At 34.7% G+C, this 14,177-nt stretch overlaps 1 protein-coding gene across 1 annotated transcript; it reads left to right on the forward strand.

The window, feature by feature from the left end:
* Nucleotides 1-12,894: 12,894 nt before the first annotated feature.
* Nucleotides 12,895-13,816, forward strand: LOC117626396. The gene is made up of 3 exons (XM_034358070.1): nt 12,895-12,990; nt 13,107-13,253; nt 13,357-13,816. Exons 1-3 carry the CDS (start codon nt 12,913-12,915, stop codon nt 13,606-13,608), a joined length of 477 nt encoding a protein of 158 aa, XP_034213961.1. The 5' UTR covers nt 12,895-12,912; the 3' UTR covers nt 13,609-13,816.
* The last annotated feature ends 361 nt before the right edge of the window (nt 13,817-14,177 follow it).

The raw sequence follows: 14,177 nt of genomic DNA on the forward strand, positions 1-14,177 counted from the left end.
TAAGATGTCACCCCTCCATCTGTAACATTTACAAGTATGATTTCTGTACATGAAATCCAACATGTGCAAGATGGTCCAAACTCTTGGTGCAGAACAAGACAAAACTGAGGAACCATAGAAGAACAAGTTGAAAAGGCTGCAGCCGTACTGACAAAACTCAACTTAAATTAACATTAGAAACTAAACCTAGAAGTTAAACGAGTTTAAAGGTGCTGTCATGCAGTAGTAGCATTGTAGCATGGTGCTTGATTTTTTTGTTCAACTGCTTTGAATTGAACTCCAAAAGAGTTTATTTACAATTTACATGTCTTGAGTATGGTGGTATCATAAATTTTCTTCTATCATATTTCTAATTTTACTATAATAAAACGGTACGAGTTTATATCTTATTTGGAGAACAAACATTGATATGCATTGAAGCACAGAAAAATCCTTTGAGCAGCATTTCTGTGTTTAAATATAGATACAAACATTGATATAAGGCTTATATGTTCAAATGGTCCCTTTGTTTTTATCTCATAGGCCAATTTAGTCCCTGTGTTATAAATTTGGTCAATTTGGTCCTTGTGTTTGTATATGTTAGTCAATGTGGTCCATTCCCTTAAAAATATAAAATTTAAAAAATTTAAAATTAATTAAAAATAATTGTAATTGATTATAAAATTTTAAATTCAATCTGAAAATGGAATATATTTTTTTTAAATTTCACCTTCCCCAATTTCGCTCACACACCTCAACCACCTCCCAAACCCAACCACCCTCACCACCACCACTCCAACCCCAAACCCATAGCCACCCTCACCACCATTCCAGCCCCACCTAAACCACAACAACTCTCTCTCTCTCTCTCTCTCTCTCTCTCTCTGTGACAAATCAAGAAGATCTTCATAGCCGATCACTGTAACCTTGATGGCTCTACCGCCAATTGATCATCCTCGCTGCAGCAAAAGTCGACGACATTCAGGCCAATGGATCGAAGAGAAGAGAGAGATGAAGGGTAGAGTATGAGAAAATCTTAAACATAAGAGAGAAGAAAAATTGCAGCAAGAAATGAGTATGCATCAATTCGGCTAAGAACCCTTCTTTTTTTTCCTACAAGAATCGAGACCATTGGAGGTTGAGGTTGTGTGGGTTTTAATCATTTGAGCATTATTATTATTTGAGTGTAAATCTTTATAATTAATTACATATATTTAAATTAATTTTAAATGTTCTTGTTTTAGGTTTTAACATAATTTTGACGGTAAGGATCAAATTTGTTAACAAATACAAACACAGGGACTAATTTGGTCAAATTAATAACACAGGGACTAAATTGGCTGATAAGGTAAAACACAGGGACCATTTCGACATTTAAGCCTTGATATAATTTGTTCTCTCTAAGTTTTCTCCAGTCTAAATGTGTTTTAATATATATATACAAAGCTTCTTTACATAAATTCAAAATGTTATTCCAGTAGCATAACTAGGCCATGTACGCTTTGCTACTCAACATGGAGCCACCAGCCACCCCGAAGATCCTGATGTCCAATAATCACAGCTTCACCTTGAAGAGCCAAAGCTGCAATGATCCAGTAACATGTGGCAAATACCTGTAATCACATGTACCAGCCGTTAGCATATATCCTAAAGAATAGCCCAAAAATTTCCAATAAACTGATTCCTTTTGGAGGATCTAAACAAGGTGCCCAGTCCGTCTGTCTGCCAAAATATCTGCAAAGTTGTTCTTTCAAGAAATATTACATACTAGAAGAAATGAATGTGTCTTGGTTGGAAATTAAGCAGAGATGAATTTGACAGTATAGCATTCAAAATCAAAAGTGAGCAATCTATACAAAAGAAACCACATGCAATTAACAACGAGTTCAAACTGAAGTAACAGAACTGGCAATGTGTGAGCTGGTTTCTATTCTTGTTTGAGTAAGAATTTACGAGCATTAGGAGCTGTATGGTAAATGCGTGCAAATAGAAACTGCGGTAGAATTGCTGAGCAGATCTCCTTTGGCAGACTGCTAGCCTTCCTCTCATTAGATTAGGCCACAGTGAATGCATGTAGATAGATACACAGTTTGCCAAAAGGAGGCCGCTCGGTAATTCTCCTGCAGTGCATCAGAGCTGTGGTGTTATAATGACCAGAGGCCATGGTATTTATACATGGAAATTCATGTAAGGCAGTACATCAAGAGGTCAGGTATGCTCAAAGAACAATACCTTCAAGGCGCGCACCAACTTTATTCCCTTATCCGCAATGCATATGTACTAATCATATCATCATGAGTAGAAATTAGATGTAATGCATTCATTTATCTGTCATAATATTATATATAATCTGGTTCTAAGACAGTGGTCCAAATTATATACTTGTCCATCAACATAACGCATCGATACGAATATATATATATATATATATATATATATAGGGGGGATCCGTGGCACTAGGTTTTTGACACAAGTTTTGACATAAATTTTCAACCATTAGATTAGAAAGGATTGAATGGTTGAGATTATGTTTCATTAATTACTTAAATTAAATCTCTCATGCCAAGTAAATTTCATTTTTATTTATTAGTATGATAATCCCGAAAATCACTCATTATCTTCCCCCCTTTTGTTTTCTTATAATTTTCTCTCTTTTCAATTAATATCTAGCCAAACCTCACCATTACCTTCCCCTTGCCATTGTCATCTACACCAACCAAACATTCTCCTACGACATAGAAAATCTGCCTCAAGCTACCAATATTGAAGAGAAAATAGGATTTTAATATTTAAAAGAAAGAGCTCAGATTTGTTGCAAGACATAGAAAATCTGCCTCAAGCTACCAATATTGAAGAGAAAATAGGATTTTAATATTTAAAAGAAAAAGCCCAGATTTGTTGCAATATTTCTTCTCTGCGGTCCTCTCTCTCTCTCTCTCTCTCTCTCTCTCTCTCTCTATATATATATATATATATATATTTTTATTTTTTTTTATTTTTTCTAACATCTTAATGGCTTACAAGATTTAACATTAAAATATATATGGCAAAAGACAATTTGCTTGCAGTTCATTGTGTGTGTGTGTGTGGGTGGGGTGTTATCCGCAAGCCTTTTCTTCAAGAGTTATAATCCATGAATAACTGTAACAACCCAAAAAATAAGCAGTTAAAAATGGCAAAAAACAAAGTTAGGGATGGAGAAGAAAAAGAATCAGAAACCTGTAAAGCTTTAAAAGAAAGAGGCGGAGGATGGGAAAGTCATTAACTGAAGAATTCTAGAGGATAGAGATGGACGAAATAGGAAGATTTGATAAAACATTGATTGAGGATAGAGAAATAAGAAAGAGAAAGTCAATTAATAATTATTTTCAGTATATATATTTTCTTAAAAAATATATAATTAGTTTAGTTCATCTTAGCCATTCAATCCATTTCAATCTGATGGTTAAAAACTTATGTTAAAAATATAGTGCCACGGATATATATATATATATATATATGTGTGATCATTCTATTAACATACTTGTGTGTGTGTGTGGTCATTCTATTAACATACTTGTCCATTCTTTGAAAAAACTTATCAACAGCACATCAATCCAAATATATATGTGGTCATTCTATTAACATCAGGATCCAAATATATATGTGGTCATTCTATTAACATCAGAAATGGTTTTCTTTTGCCCAAAAAAAAAATCACAAATAGAATGTGGATAAAAGAAGATAATGTACGTACAATAATACAGCTCAAAAAGGAATATATCCATCCTTTTTTCCCATGGTGGGGAATGTAAGAACGTGAAGGTAAAAAATCCTACATTGAAAAGTTGAGAAACCTAGCAAGGGCTTATAAGGAGTTGGGTTACTCCCCCCACACACGCCCCCGCACGTGTGGCGAATTTTCAAGCCTAACACGTGGACAACACATTTTGGGTGACGTGGAACACGTGTGGCCGTTGGGCTTTCACATGTGGGCAACCCGCTCTGATACCATGAAGGAAGTTGAGGTTCCACCCCAAAACAATTGGCAATGGGGGAAGTAACCTAACTCCTTATAAGCCCTTGCTAGGTTTCTCAAATTTCCAATGTGAGACTCTTTACCTTCACATTCTCACACGCCCCCGCACGTGTGACGAATTTTCAAGCTTCTTTTAGGTGGGAATGGCTCAAGCTCCTATAGACGACATGCGGGTAGCGTTCTTTACTTAACTACAATTAATATAAGGACTCAGAAATTCATATGAAAAAAAAATAGCATAAAATGAAAATTGGTGAAGAAAGAAAATGTACCCTTATATCATCTAGACCTCACAAACTGGACAGACTGCAGGCAATATGTACGGGATCCATGTTTGCAACATTTTGTATTCTTTTTCTTGTCAAATGTGGACTGTTTCGTATACTCACACATGCATGCAGTGCAGATTATAGGATGAACCGTGCATTGATGGATTGAAAGGACATGAGCTTATATATAGAATATTTCTTTTAAAAGAATGTACAAAATCAACCCACACTTTCAATATAACAAACGAAAAAATATTATCAGAACATGAAGTCTTGCATTTTAGTTCCACAGATGGATCATTATAATTTGTTCCTTGGAGCTGTAATTCTAAATAATGACTGATGTAACTTTATTGTTGGTATTTAATGATGAACTGCTGATTATTTTCAAAACCATTCTAATATTAATGTACTACTTTCACATGCATGAGGTACAATCATCGTATCCGTTTGCTGCTAGAAAATTTACATGGCAGAAATGGCCATTTACAAGTCTATGATTTTGATACTGTTGACTAAAGATGGCATAGCCATTCTTCTTGGAAGGAGTAACTGTTGTCTCTTGGGCATATGCTGATGATGTCCTCAAGCACTGATATCACAAATTTCAAGTTTGAAGGAACTTCAGCCAACTCATGAAATGCAATATATATATATTCAAGTTTGAAGGAGCTTCAGCCAACCCATGGAATGCAATTGTCCTGCTTTGAGATTCAAACCGCACACGCTTCTCTGCCAGTTCACTTTTCTTGTTGTACCGCTCCAGAAACACAGATCACTGAAAATTACTGAATAACCAACTAGATTTTGATGGGCATCAAGTAAAATTGTCTGAGATTAAATTGCATACCAAAAGGCACTAACTTGTGATCATATATATAGTTTCCAGAAAATATCTCTATTAATTATGAGTTACTCAATGGAAGGCTTCAACTATACTGTTGACATACTCAAGATTTGCAAATAAAAAAAAAGTTTGTTGGAAATGTGGCTTAAATCTGTTGGAGAATCTTGAAAACTTGAGAAAGAAAATCATGCATAATACAATCGTAGAACTAATATGAGGGCACAGAGCTATGCATTATGCCCGCATTAGCCATGCTTGGATTGGATCATGCAAGTGGTAACAAAGCCAAAATTAAGACTGTAGATGTCATTTACACTAACCCCGAGCCCGACATATATATATATATATATATATATATATATATATATACCAACTGCCAACTCCAGTGGAAAAATGAAATCTGACAGAATAATGGATTTAAAAGAAGAAGAAGAAAAAAACACTAACTAAAATTGACCAATTGTGATTTCACTGGCACCGCCTTGTTCCCTAAGCAAGCAAAAGACCAGTGCAGAAGAATTGCCGAGCAAATCTCCTTTGGCATAAAGCACACTACAAGAATAATGCAAGGCTTTGCTCACTGAGGCTCAGCCGGAAGCATTTATAATTATAAGTGGCCACATGTGTGTTGAAAAGTACAACTTTATTCATAAATCCCGTCCCACTTTTTCATGGTAAAAAAAACTTTAGCTGTACAGACTTCCTCATGAAGATGATTTTAAAAGAATGTGACTGTAATTAATCAGCTTCTCAGTGCTAATCAGTACCATAAATGAGAAATTAATTCTCTAATTCGTTGTTGACTCGGGTTCTTGCTTAATTACATCAACAAATGAGTCACTGTGGTTTAACAAACATGCAGTTTTACTAGCTTGCTAGGACGTGAAACAATATAAGCCAGTCATTATTGAAAATCTTGAAAAGAAAATATGGAAAACATTCTAAATATATAAGAAGGAAGATTCAGAGCATGTTCTCAATCTATCTTTTTCTTCTACTTGGTAATGTCACCTTCATTGCTTTCAGGACCAGCCAAATCGACCTAAGAAAAGTTGATTTTGTTCGAGAAAAAACTCGAGGCTGTATTCACGAATTAAACTCATGTGATGGATACACACACACATATATATATATATAGTTCTATTATTTATTTGCAGCAACATACTGATTCTTTTATTTTTATTGTCCGTAAAATTATATTATCATCACCAAGATCACACTCTTGGGAATTCAGACGATTACCCTAAAACCTTTATTTTGAGAGTTGCATTTAATTTCAGGACAAATCTATTAGCTAGGAAGTTTAGACTCCTCAACATGTATGAGTTTTTAGAGCTATTCCACCGCAAGGGTTTAGCCTAGGCAAGAGGGGGTCTAGGCCCAGAAGGAAGCTCCAGCGCGGAAGATCTAGCTTGGGCAAGGCGTGGGACTCACGAGCTCGGGCAAGCCCACGGGGAGATCTAGCTTGTCCTATTGCCTTTGGGCAGCTGACGTCAGCGCTTGACACCAATATTGCATCAGCGCTGCCAGAAACCAACGGCTACAAGCCACGTGGCTTCTCTTGAAGGCTCCGATCTGAAAATCTCATCCAATCCAACAACTACCCATTTTTTGGCTAAAAAAATTGAAATTTTTTTGTAAAAAATATCAAGAAATTAAGGAAAAATTTTCATAAATACATACCAATATTATTCACTTTCCACCCCAAATCTTCATACAAATTCTTCTCCTTCCAATATTTTTCACTTTCCACACCAAATTTTCTACTACTAAATTTCATTTGTGTAAAAATACAAATGGCCTCTTCCATCGAAGCCAGAGGCTTGTGGACAAACATTCGAAGTGGTCAAAATCTTGGTGACAAGGTAAAAAAAATTTAATTTTTGTTTTATTCAATTTAATGTCATTTTGTTTGATATTTTCTTGCATTTTTAATTTCATTTTTTAATAGATTATTCAAGGCAAAACAAAAAAAATAAAAACCATTACACATGACTCTCCTCCAGTGAACAATGCCCACAGTCGGTTCCCGTAGTGTGTTCTATGTCGGAAATAATGACACTATTACGTCTTTCGAAGGAAAATACTCTCCCATGTCTTGATATGATGGAGCCGCCTACGCCAATGATTGAGTCGTTCTTGTACACGATTATGTCGGACTATGAGGACCAGGAGTATTTCAATTGTATGATGAGTGAGATGTGAATTTTATAATAAATATGGACACGTGGCAAACGAAAATCTTATCCGAAAATTTTATCTGAAATTTGAGATGTGAATTTTATAATAAATATGGACACGTGACAACCAAAAATCTTATCCTAAAATTTTATTCAAAAATCTTATCTAAAATTTGAGATGAGAATTTTATAATAAATAGTGACACATGGCAACCAAAAATCTTATCAAAATTAATCATTTAAATATAAAAAATAAATAGAAAATAAATTAAAGTAAATAGTAATTGCCATTGCCCTTGCCCATAAAGGTGGAAACAAAATTGCAAGGGCTGTCACTATTTACGTGAATAGTGACAGCCATTGCCTTGCCCTTGCCCATAAAGGTGGAAATGCTCTTAGGGTTATATAATTTTGGCAGAAAAAGTCATGATATTAGAAAGCTGCAGCAGGATATGCCCCAGAACTCAAGTATATCCTTTAAGACAAGATAATACCTTATGAACTGGAGTAAGATGAAAGCTAAAGGAGCATATATGTTTGTGTTCTCAATGTCAATATATTCTTAAAGTTTTTTTTTTTTTTTCAACTCTCATAATATTCTATTCGAAATAAGGGCGGATCCACAAAGGGGTAAGAGGGGTCAATTGACCCCTGTAAGCCCGGAATCCACCATTGGAGGCGAAGATGTTGACTCCTTCAAATTGTCCATAAATTGCTTGATGGAATGCTCCAAAGGGCACAGCACAACAGGCATATTACTTTACTTCCACTTTCAACATTTAAGTAAATGTCTTTGTCCTTTTACTTTCATTTATTTTTATATTACTCCATTTACTTAATTTTACAATGTAAATAAGAAAGTACCCCCCATTTGGATTCAAATAAAAATACTAGAAAATCAAATTCCCACCAAATCAAAATATGAAAAACTAGTTTTAGTGCAAAATACTATTTAGACTAAAAATGATGGCTCATTAAGTCAATACATACTTCATACTAAAATCCCATAAAATCAAGTTTTCTTATTTGATGTGTAAAGAATAAAAGCCGCCAAAAATTATCTTGAGAAAATGATTATTTGAAAAACCATTTTTCATACTTAGCCAATATTTTTACACAAAATAATTTTTCATGTATGATATAAATGCATGAAGGGACCTAAGGTTAATCTAGATAAAAAGCCTTAGATGTTCAATCTACAAAGAGTTTTACAAGAATAACCTAACTCTTATGTATTGAAGAAATATTTACTTGAATAAGCTCCCCCTAAGATACTAATAAGGGTCCAAAGTTTGAAGCTAGAACCCAAAAGAAATGCAGATAAAGCCCAAAATCAAAACGATGACATTCCTAAAAAATAACGTAAATGCCCTAAAATGAGTAGGATTGCGCTAATGTATGCCAGTTCTTATGTCGAATAGGACGAGACTCCTTAGGAGGTGAAGAGGATTGCGCTAATTTTTTGGTTTATTATCACATTCTTAGAGATATTTCTAGTGTATTGCAATGTGTGTCTTTTTTTTGAAGTTGATGCAGCTCTCTTTGATAATGAACATGGGTATCTTGTATGGTTTTATCTATTAACTATGAATTAGAGTATTATCGTTTCATTTCGATGGGTCTATTTTATATATAAATTTTTTTAACATTTTACACGTTGACCCCTAAAATGAAAATTCCTAAATCCACCACTGATTTGAAACCTAATATCTGTTAGCTGAGCTTCTTTTCTTGGTAAAGAAATTAAGTAGAGGGAGGATCTACAAAAGTAGAAAATGATATCATATTATATGCGGAAGTTTGACACTATCATTGACAATTGTTTTGTTCTTTTTGCATCCCATTATTTCAACATAATGCTTTTTTTTTTTGGTTGCTGAATAGTACTTATTAGATGCAAATAAAATAACTCAATAACCTGATTAATGCCATTAATCCAATCTTCAGCTTGTTGGACGGTCCCAAGCAAATGTTGAGTGGGCCTTTGATTGAGCTCTGCGCACTTTGAATTACCCAATTGCCACAAGTCCAATGGACTGTTAATAAAGTTGGCCCACATAGAAAAACTCAAGCTCTCAACTTCCCAAAAGCCCAAATATGAATAAATTGTTTAACGGAGGCTCTGTATAGGTTAATACTCTTAGATGAGGCTTTATCTCTAATCGTTGGATCAAATTGGTTAATTTTGATCCAACAATTAAGATATGGGATTGGAGTCAGAACTCGAACTTTCACTTATATGGCTGTAGAATTTGAGTCAATAAAGAAAATTTTGAACACTAAGCAGTGCTCTATTGTTCATACCATAAGCTAGGCTAGCTTTTCAAGTACAATGCAACCGACCTGATACTTCCCACAAATTAATCAACATCTTAATTCACGTGACATAGAATTATATACTTTATTATAATCCGTTTGGAAGAAACAAACACCAAATAAGACCATGTTTTGAGACATGATTATCAATAAACAAATCTAATAGAGTCTCATATATATAAAAGTGTAAAAGAAAAGACCTAGCTACCAACTTGCAGAAATTGGATGCGCTTTTGGTCATCATGTGAGTCTGGATTCCATGGACGAACAGGTAAAAAGCAAAATGCTTCACAAGAAAGCTTAGAAAATGAAAAGATAATAATGCATGAGCCGTTGAGCCTCCCTCCACCGTATACCAGTTGAGAGTTGAGAGAGATATGTCAAGAAGAAAGGGACAAAGTAAATATAGGTGTGGGATATGGGAAGCCGAGCTCAAAGCTCAACACATGGACAAACAAATATCACAAAAATAAGGAGACAGCAAGACAGAGAGAGATAAGGACCTAAAGAACAGAGCAGAGCAGATGTCGCTAGCTCATACAACAAACAAATTAAGATAGCCGATAGAAAATATCAGCCAATAGGAATGCATATATTAAGAGGGTGATTCAGAGTAGTTATACATTATTTGCAGCTGCATGCATGGCATGGTAAATCCAAAGTGTCTCTTTGCTTTTTCGTTTGGTGAAGCTTTGCTTTGCCTGGTGTGTTGTGTTGTACACATGCACTCTACATTAGTTCATATGAAGAATGAGAAATTTAATATGTTGAGAGGTCGATGGACATGTCTTTTCACAGTATATGCTTGGAATTTACTATCATGCTTTGCATGCACAAAATAATGAGATATATCAGTGCACTGTTTACAACAAAACGGCTTTGAATGAAAATTGAACCCAAAAAAATTCTATGTTCTTCTTTCCTTTTGTGTATTGATTGAGGGAAGTTTACGCAACTCACTTCTCTTCTTTTTCAGATATAAAGTATATTAGGATTTGGTTTGGTTTTTTTTTTTTTTTTTTTTAATATTTAAGTATTAGGATAAATTTTGAATACTTGCAACTAGTATTTGTGAATCTTACATTGGGTGGTCAATTTAAGTTTCTGCTATTATTCGTTTGTGAGATTTCGCATTTAAAAAGTTTGAGTTTACATCTTGTCTCATACTTATTTTCTCTTGCAATAATAAATTATTTTTCATGAGTTAAAAATAATATATGTATTTAAAAATATGTTGAAGAATATAAAGTCTCACATCACAAATTTGACAAAATAAAGTACAACATGTATAATGGGTGGATGGTTCAACTACTAATAGCATAAATACATTTTGTATAAAATCACACACATATCGGACTATATAAATGACAATATTGGTATTTATAATAGTGGATCGTGAGTCCATCCCTCTAACCTTAACAACATATTTAAAATGAATGGGAAGTAGAGTTAAACTGAATTATAAAGGGAATTTGGTGACCCCTGCCAAAGGAGAAAGAACGATAAATAATAAAACAGAATTAGAAGGTGTCAGAGCATGTGACTTAGGGCCAGTGGCAAAGCAATAGCCAACCAGCTGCAGCTGCCAGCAGCACAGCTCAATAATTATATATGGACGAGCAGCTAGCATATGCAGCAGGGTATGGCTTTTAGAGAAGGCAGGGGAGACAAAACGAAACCAAACGAGAGGCCCGTGAACATGTCTAGCTATAGTACTGTTGTTCATGCATGTCTTATGTCTCTTACCTCCTTCTCTTTCATTGTTGACTGCCTCACTGAGTGCCCTCATGATGTGTATCTATTTGTTCTGACGGATAAAATTAAAACCCACCCTCTCTCTCTCTCTCTCTCTCAAAATGCAAATTTCATTAGGAGAAGTAGGTGAATGGGACAAGTACATATATACCGTTCTCTTTTTGGTCTCAGTTTAAGTCCCCGCCTGCCTTCTGTGCACCTCCCAACTCTTTCAATCCCAACAGTGAAGAATTTTTGTCTTAATCTTCATGTCTTGCAGTCTTTGGCTTTTCCTTTTTTTTGGCTTTTCCTTCATTCCTTCCCACACCGTTCATTCATTTTTAAGTGTCAATTACTAGACACCCTATGCCATATAGCTTTACAATACTTCGATATTCCAATCCAATATTACTGAATGTTTATACCTCCTCATATAATTCCAATCCAACTCTAAAGCTCTAAAAAATAATTTTACACTTTAAAACATTCAATCATGTCAATAAAGAGGATCAAAATTATAGAAAGTTAAGTGAAAATGAGATTCTCTAACGCGTCTTGTCTAATATGTACTTTGACATGATTGATGTGAGTGGATGGCCAACTACGAAGTCCCATGCAAAATTAGAACTCGTCCTATTGATTTTGTATTTAGGATATTGCTTGTCTCTTTCCTTATAAGAAGATACTCTTCTTCCATACGAATCACAATTTGACATATACGCAAAAATAATTCATCAGAAACATTAGAAGAAAAACTTATGCACACATGTCACACTGCTATTAGTAGGAATGTTGGAGCTCTTACTTACATAATAAGGAGGGAAATATTTTCCTTCTATTTATTACATCATTTATCTTTTTCTTTATTTTGAACGTGGGTTATTCTCAATAAAACCTAATATTTTTGGATTTATATCTGAATTTTTATTTGGATTTTTAGCCGTTTTGCCCGCTGAACTATTAGACAATTCGAACTTACCCCCTTAAATTATTTTGTCTACCGATTTAATCCTTCTATTCGTTTAAAATAGTCAATATGGGACCTACTGTTAGATTTCTAGATATTTCATCCACATTTTCGTCTAAATAGACACGTGAGGGGCATGTGCTTCAACGGTAATGGGGATGAAATCGTCAAAAAAGTAACGACAGGTCCCATAATAGGCTATTTTAAACAAATAGAAGGACTAAATTGGCAGACGAAATAATTTAAAGGATAAATTTGAATTGCCTTATAGTTCAAGGGGCAAAATGGCACTTTACCCTTTTTATTTTTTTAATTTTGGGTAACTATACAATTTGCAGTACTTTTGCCAAATGACACAAGACAAGAGAAGAAAAGCTTGGAAATTCTAAACTCCAAGACATATACCCACTAATCAACTAAAGTTCTCCTTGCTCTTCGCAAGCTATAAAAGCCAGGGCAACCCATACAATATGCACACACCCTTCCCTACACTATATATAAAGCCCCATGCAAACAAGCTTCAAAATCTATCTACTGTTCGTTTTAGAGTTAAAACCTAAAGTGAGAAACAGAGAGAGAGAGAGAGAGAGAGAGAGAGAGCTATGGTTTCCGGGCTTCAGAAGAGAGAACCATTGCGCCGAAAGCTTCAAAATCTAAGCAGCCTTACCAAGATGAAATCTGTAATATTACCAACCAAAAAAAAACCTGCTTTTTAGTTTCTTACAGCATTTATATGCTTTGTTTTCTTCTATTAGCTTGCCTTAACCTTTTTAAATTGGCGGTTGTATGATTAAAGGTCAAGAGGAGCTCCATTTTCATGGAGGCTTTGCTCCAGATTTACATGTTGAAACTCAAGCTTGAAGCAGTCCAGAGAGAGTACCTGCATCTCATGGCTCTTAAAACAGAATGCTTAAACCTAATCAATCATTCTCAGGTCCCCAAGGTCTCCCTCTCAACCATTTTCTTCTTTTTATTTATATATTTATAGCCATTCTATCTTTCTTTTTTCCCAGTATATAATTTAATGTATATGCATGGACTGACAGGAAGTGAAGATTGAGAAGATTGAGGAAGGGTTTCTTGTGAGAGTGAAGTGCGAGAATGCAGGAGACACTCTGGTTTCAGTTTTGGAAGCTTTTGAAGAAATGGGTCTTACTGTTCTGCAAGCTAGAATTTCAAGCAACAATTATTTTTCCATGGAGGCCATCGCTGTAGCTGAAAACCAAAACCAAGACCGGGTGGATGTGAGAGATATCACGCAAGCAATTACTAGGGCAACCGAGATTAATGGTCATTGAAAAGAGATGCATGTGAATAATGCTTTGTGGTTCAAGTTGATAACTCTTAATTAGTGCTGCTGATCAATTTAATTAAGATTATTGATCGATTGATGCGTATCTCAGTATGTAATATAATGTAATGTATTTGTGTCACTGACTTCCACTTTGAATTGAAAAAGGAAAGGTAGACCCAAAAAGAAAAGGAAGAAAAAAGGGCATTCAAATGTGGTATGTGTTGATCGATGAGTATTTCTCTTCTCAATAGTGGAAGAGATTTCAAGTTCGAATCTTTTATTTTTTAAAAACAACTAAATGCAAATAATATACTCACAGAAATAAAATGGGACTGAACAAATAAAGTACTGTAGAACTGCACTTTTTTTTAATTAAAATTTTTTTCCAGTCTGGGCACATTATTGATCTGGAAATTTTCGGTAACCTCTGTTAAATCATGGTTTGCTTTTGACACATTGATTCCAAAAAAGATTTGACTTTAAAATAGTAAAGAATAGAAGAATCTGATTGGGCCTATTCAAAATTTAGGACTAAGTTATAAGCTTGGCCCTTTGCTCGGAAAGAAGGCCGAA

Source organism: Prunus dulcis, chromosome 4, assembly GCF_902201215.1.
Source record: "Prunus dulcis chromosome 4, ALMONDv2, whole genome shotgun sequence".
Classification (NCBI taxonomy): Eukaryota; Viridiplantae; Streptophyta; class Magnoliopsida; order Rosales; family Rosaceae; genus Prunus; species Prunus dulcis.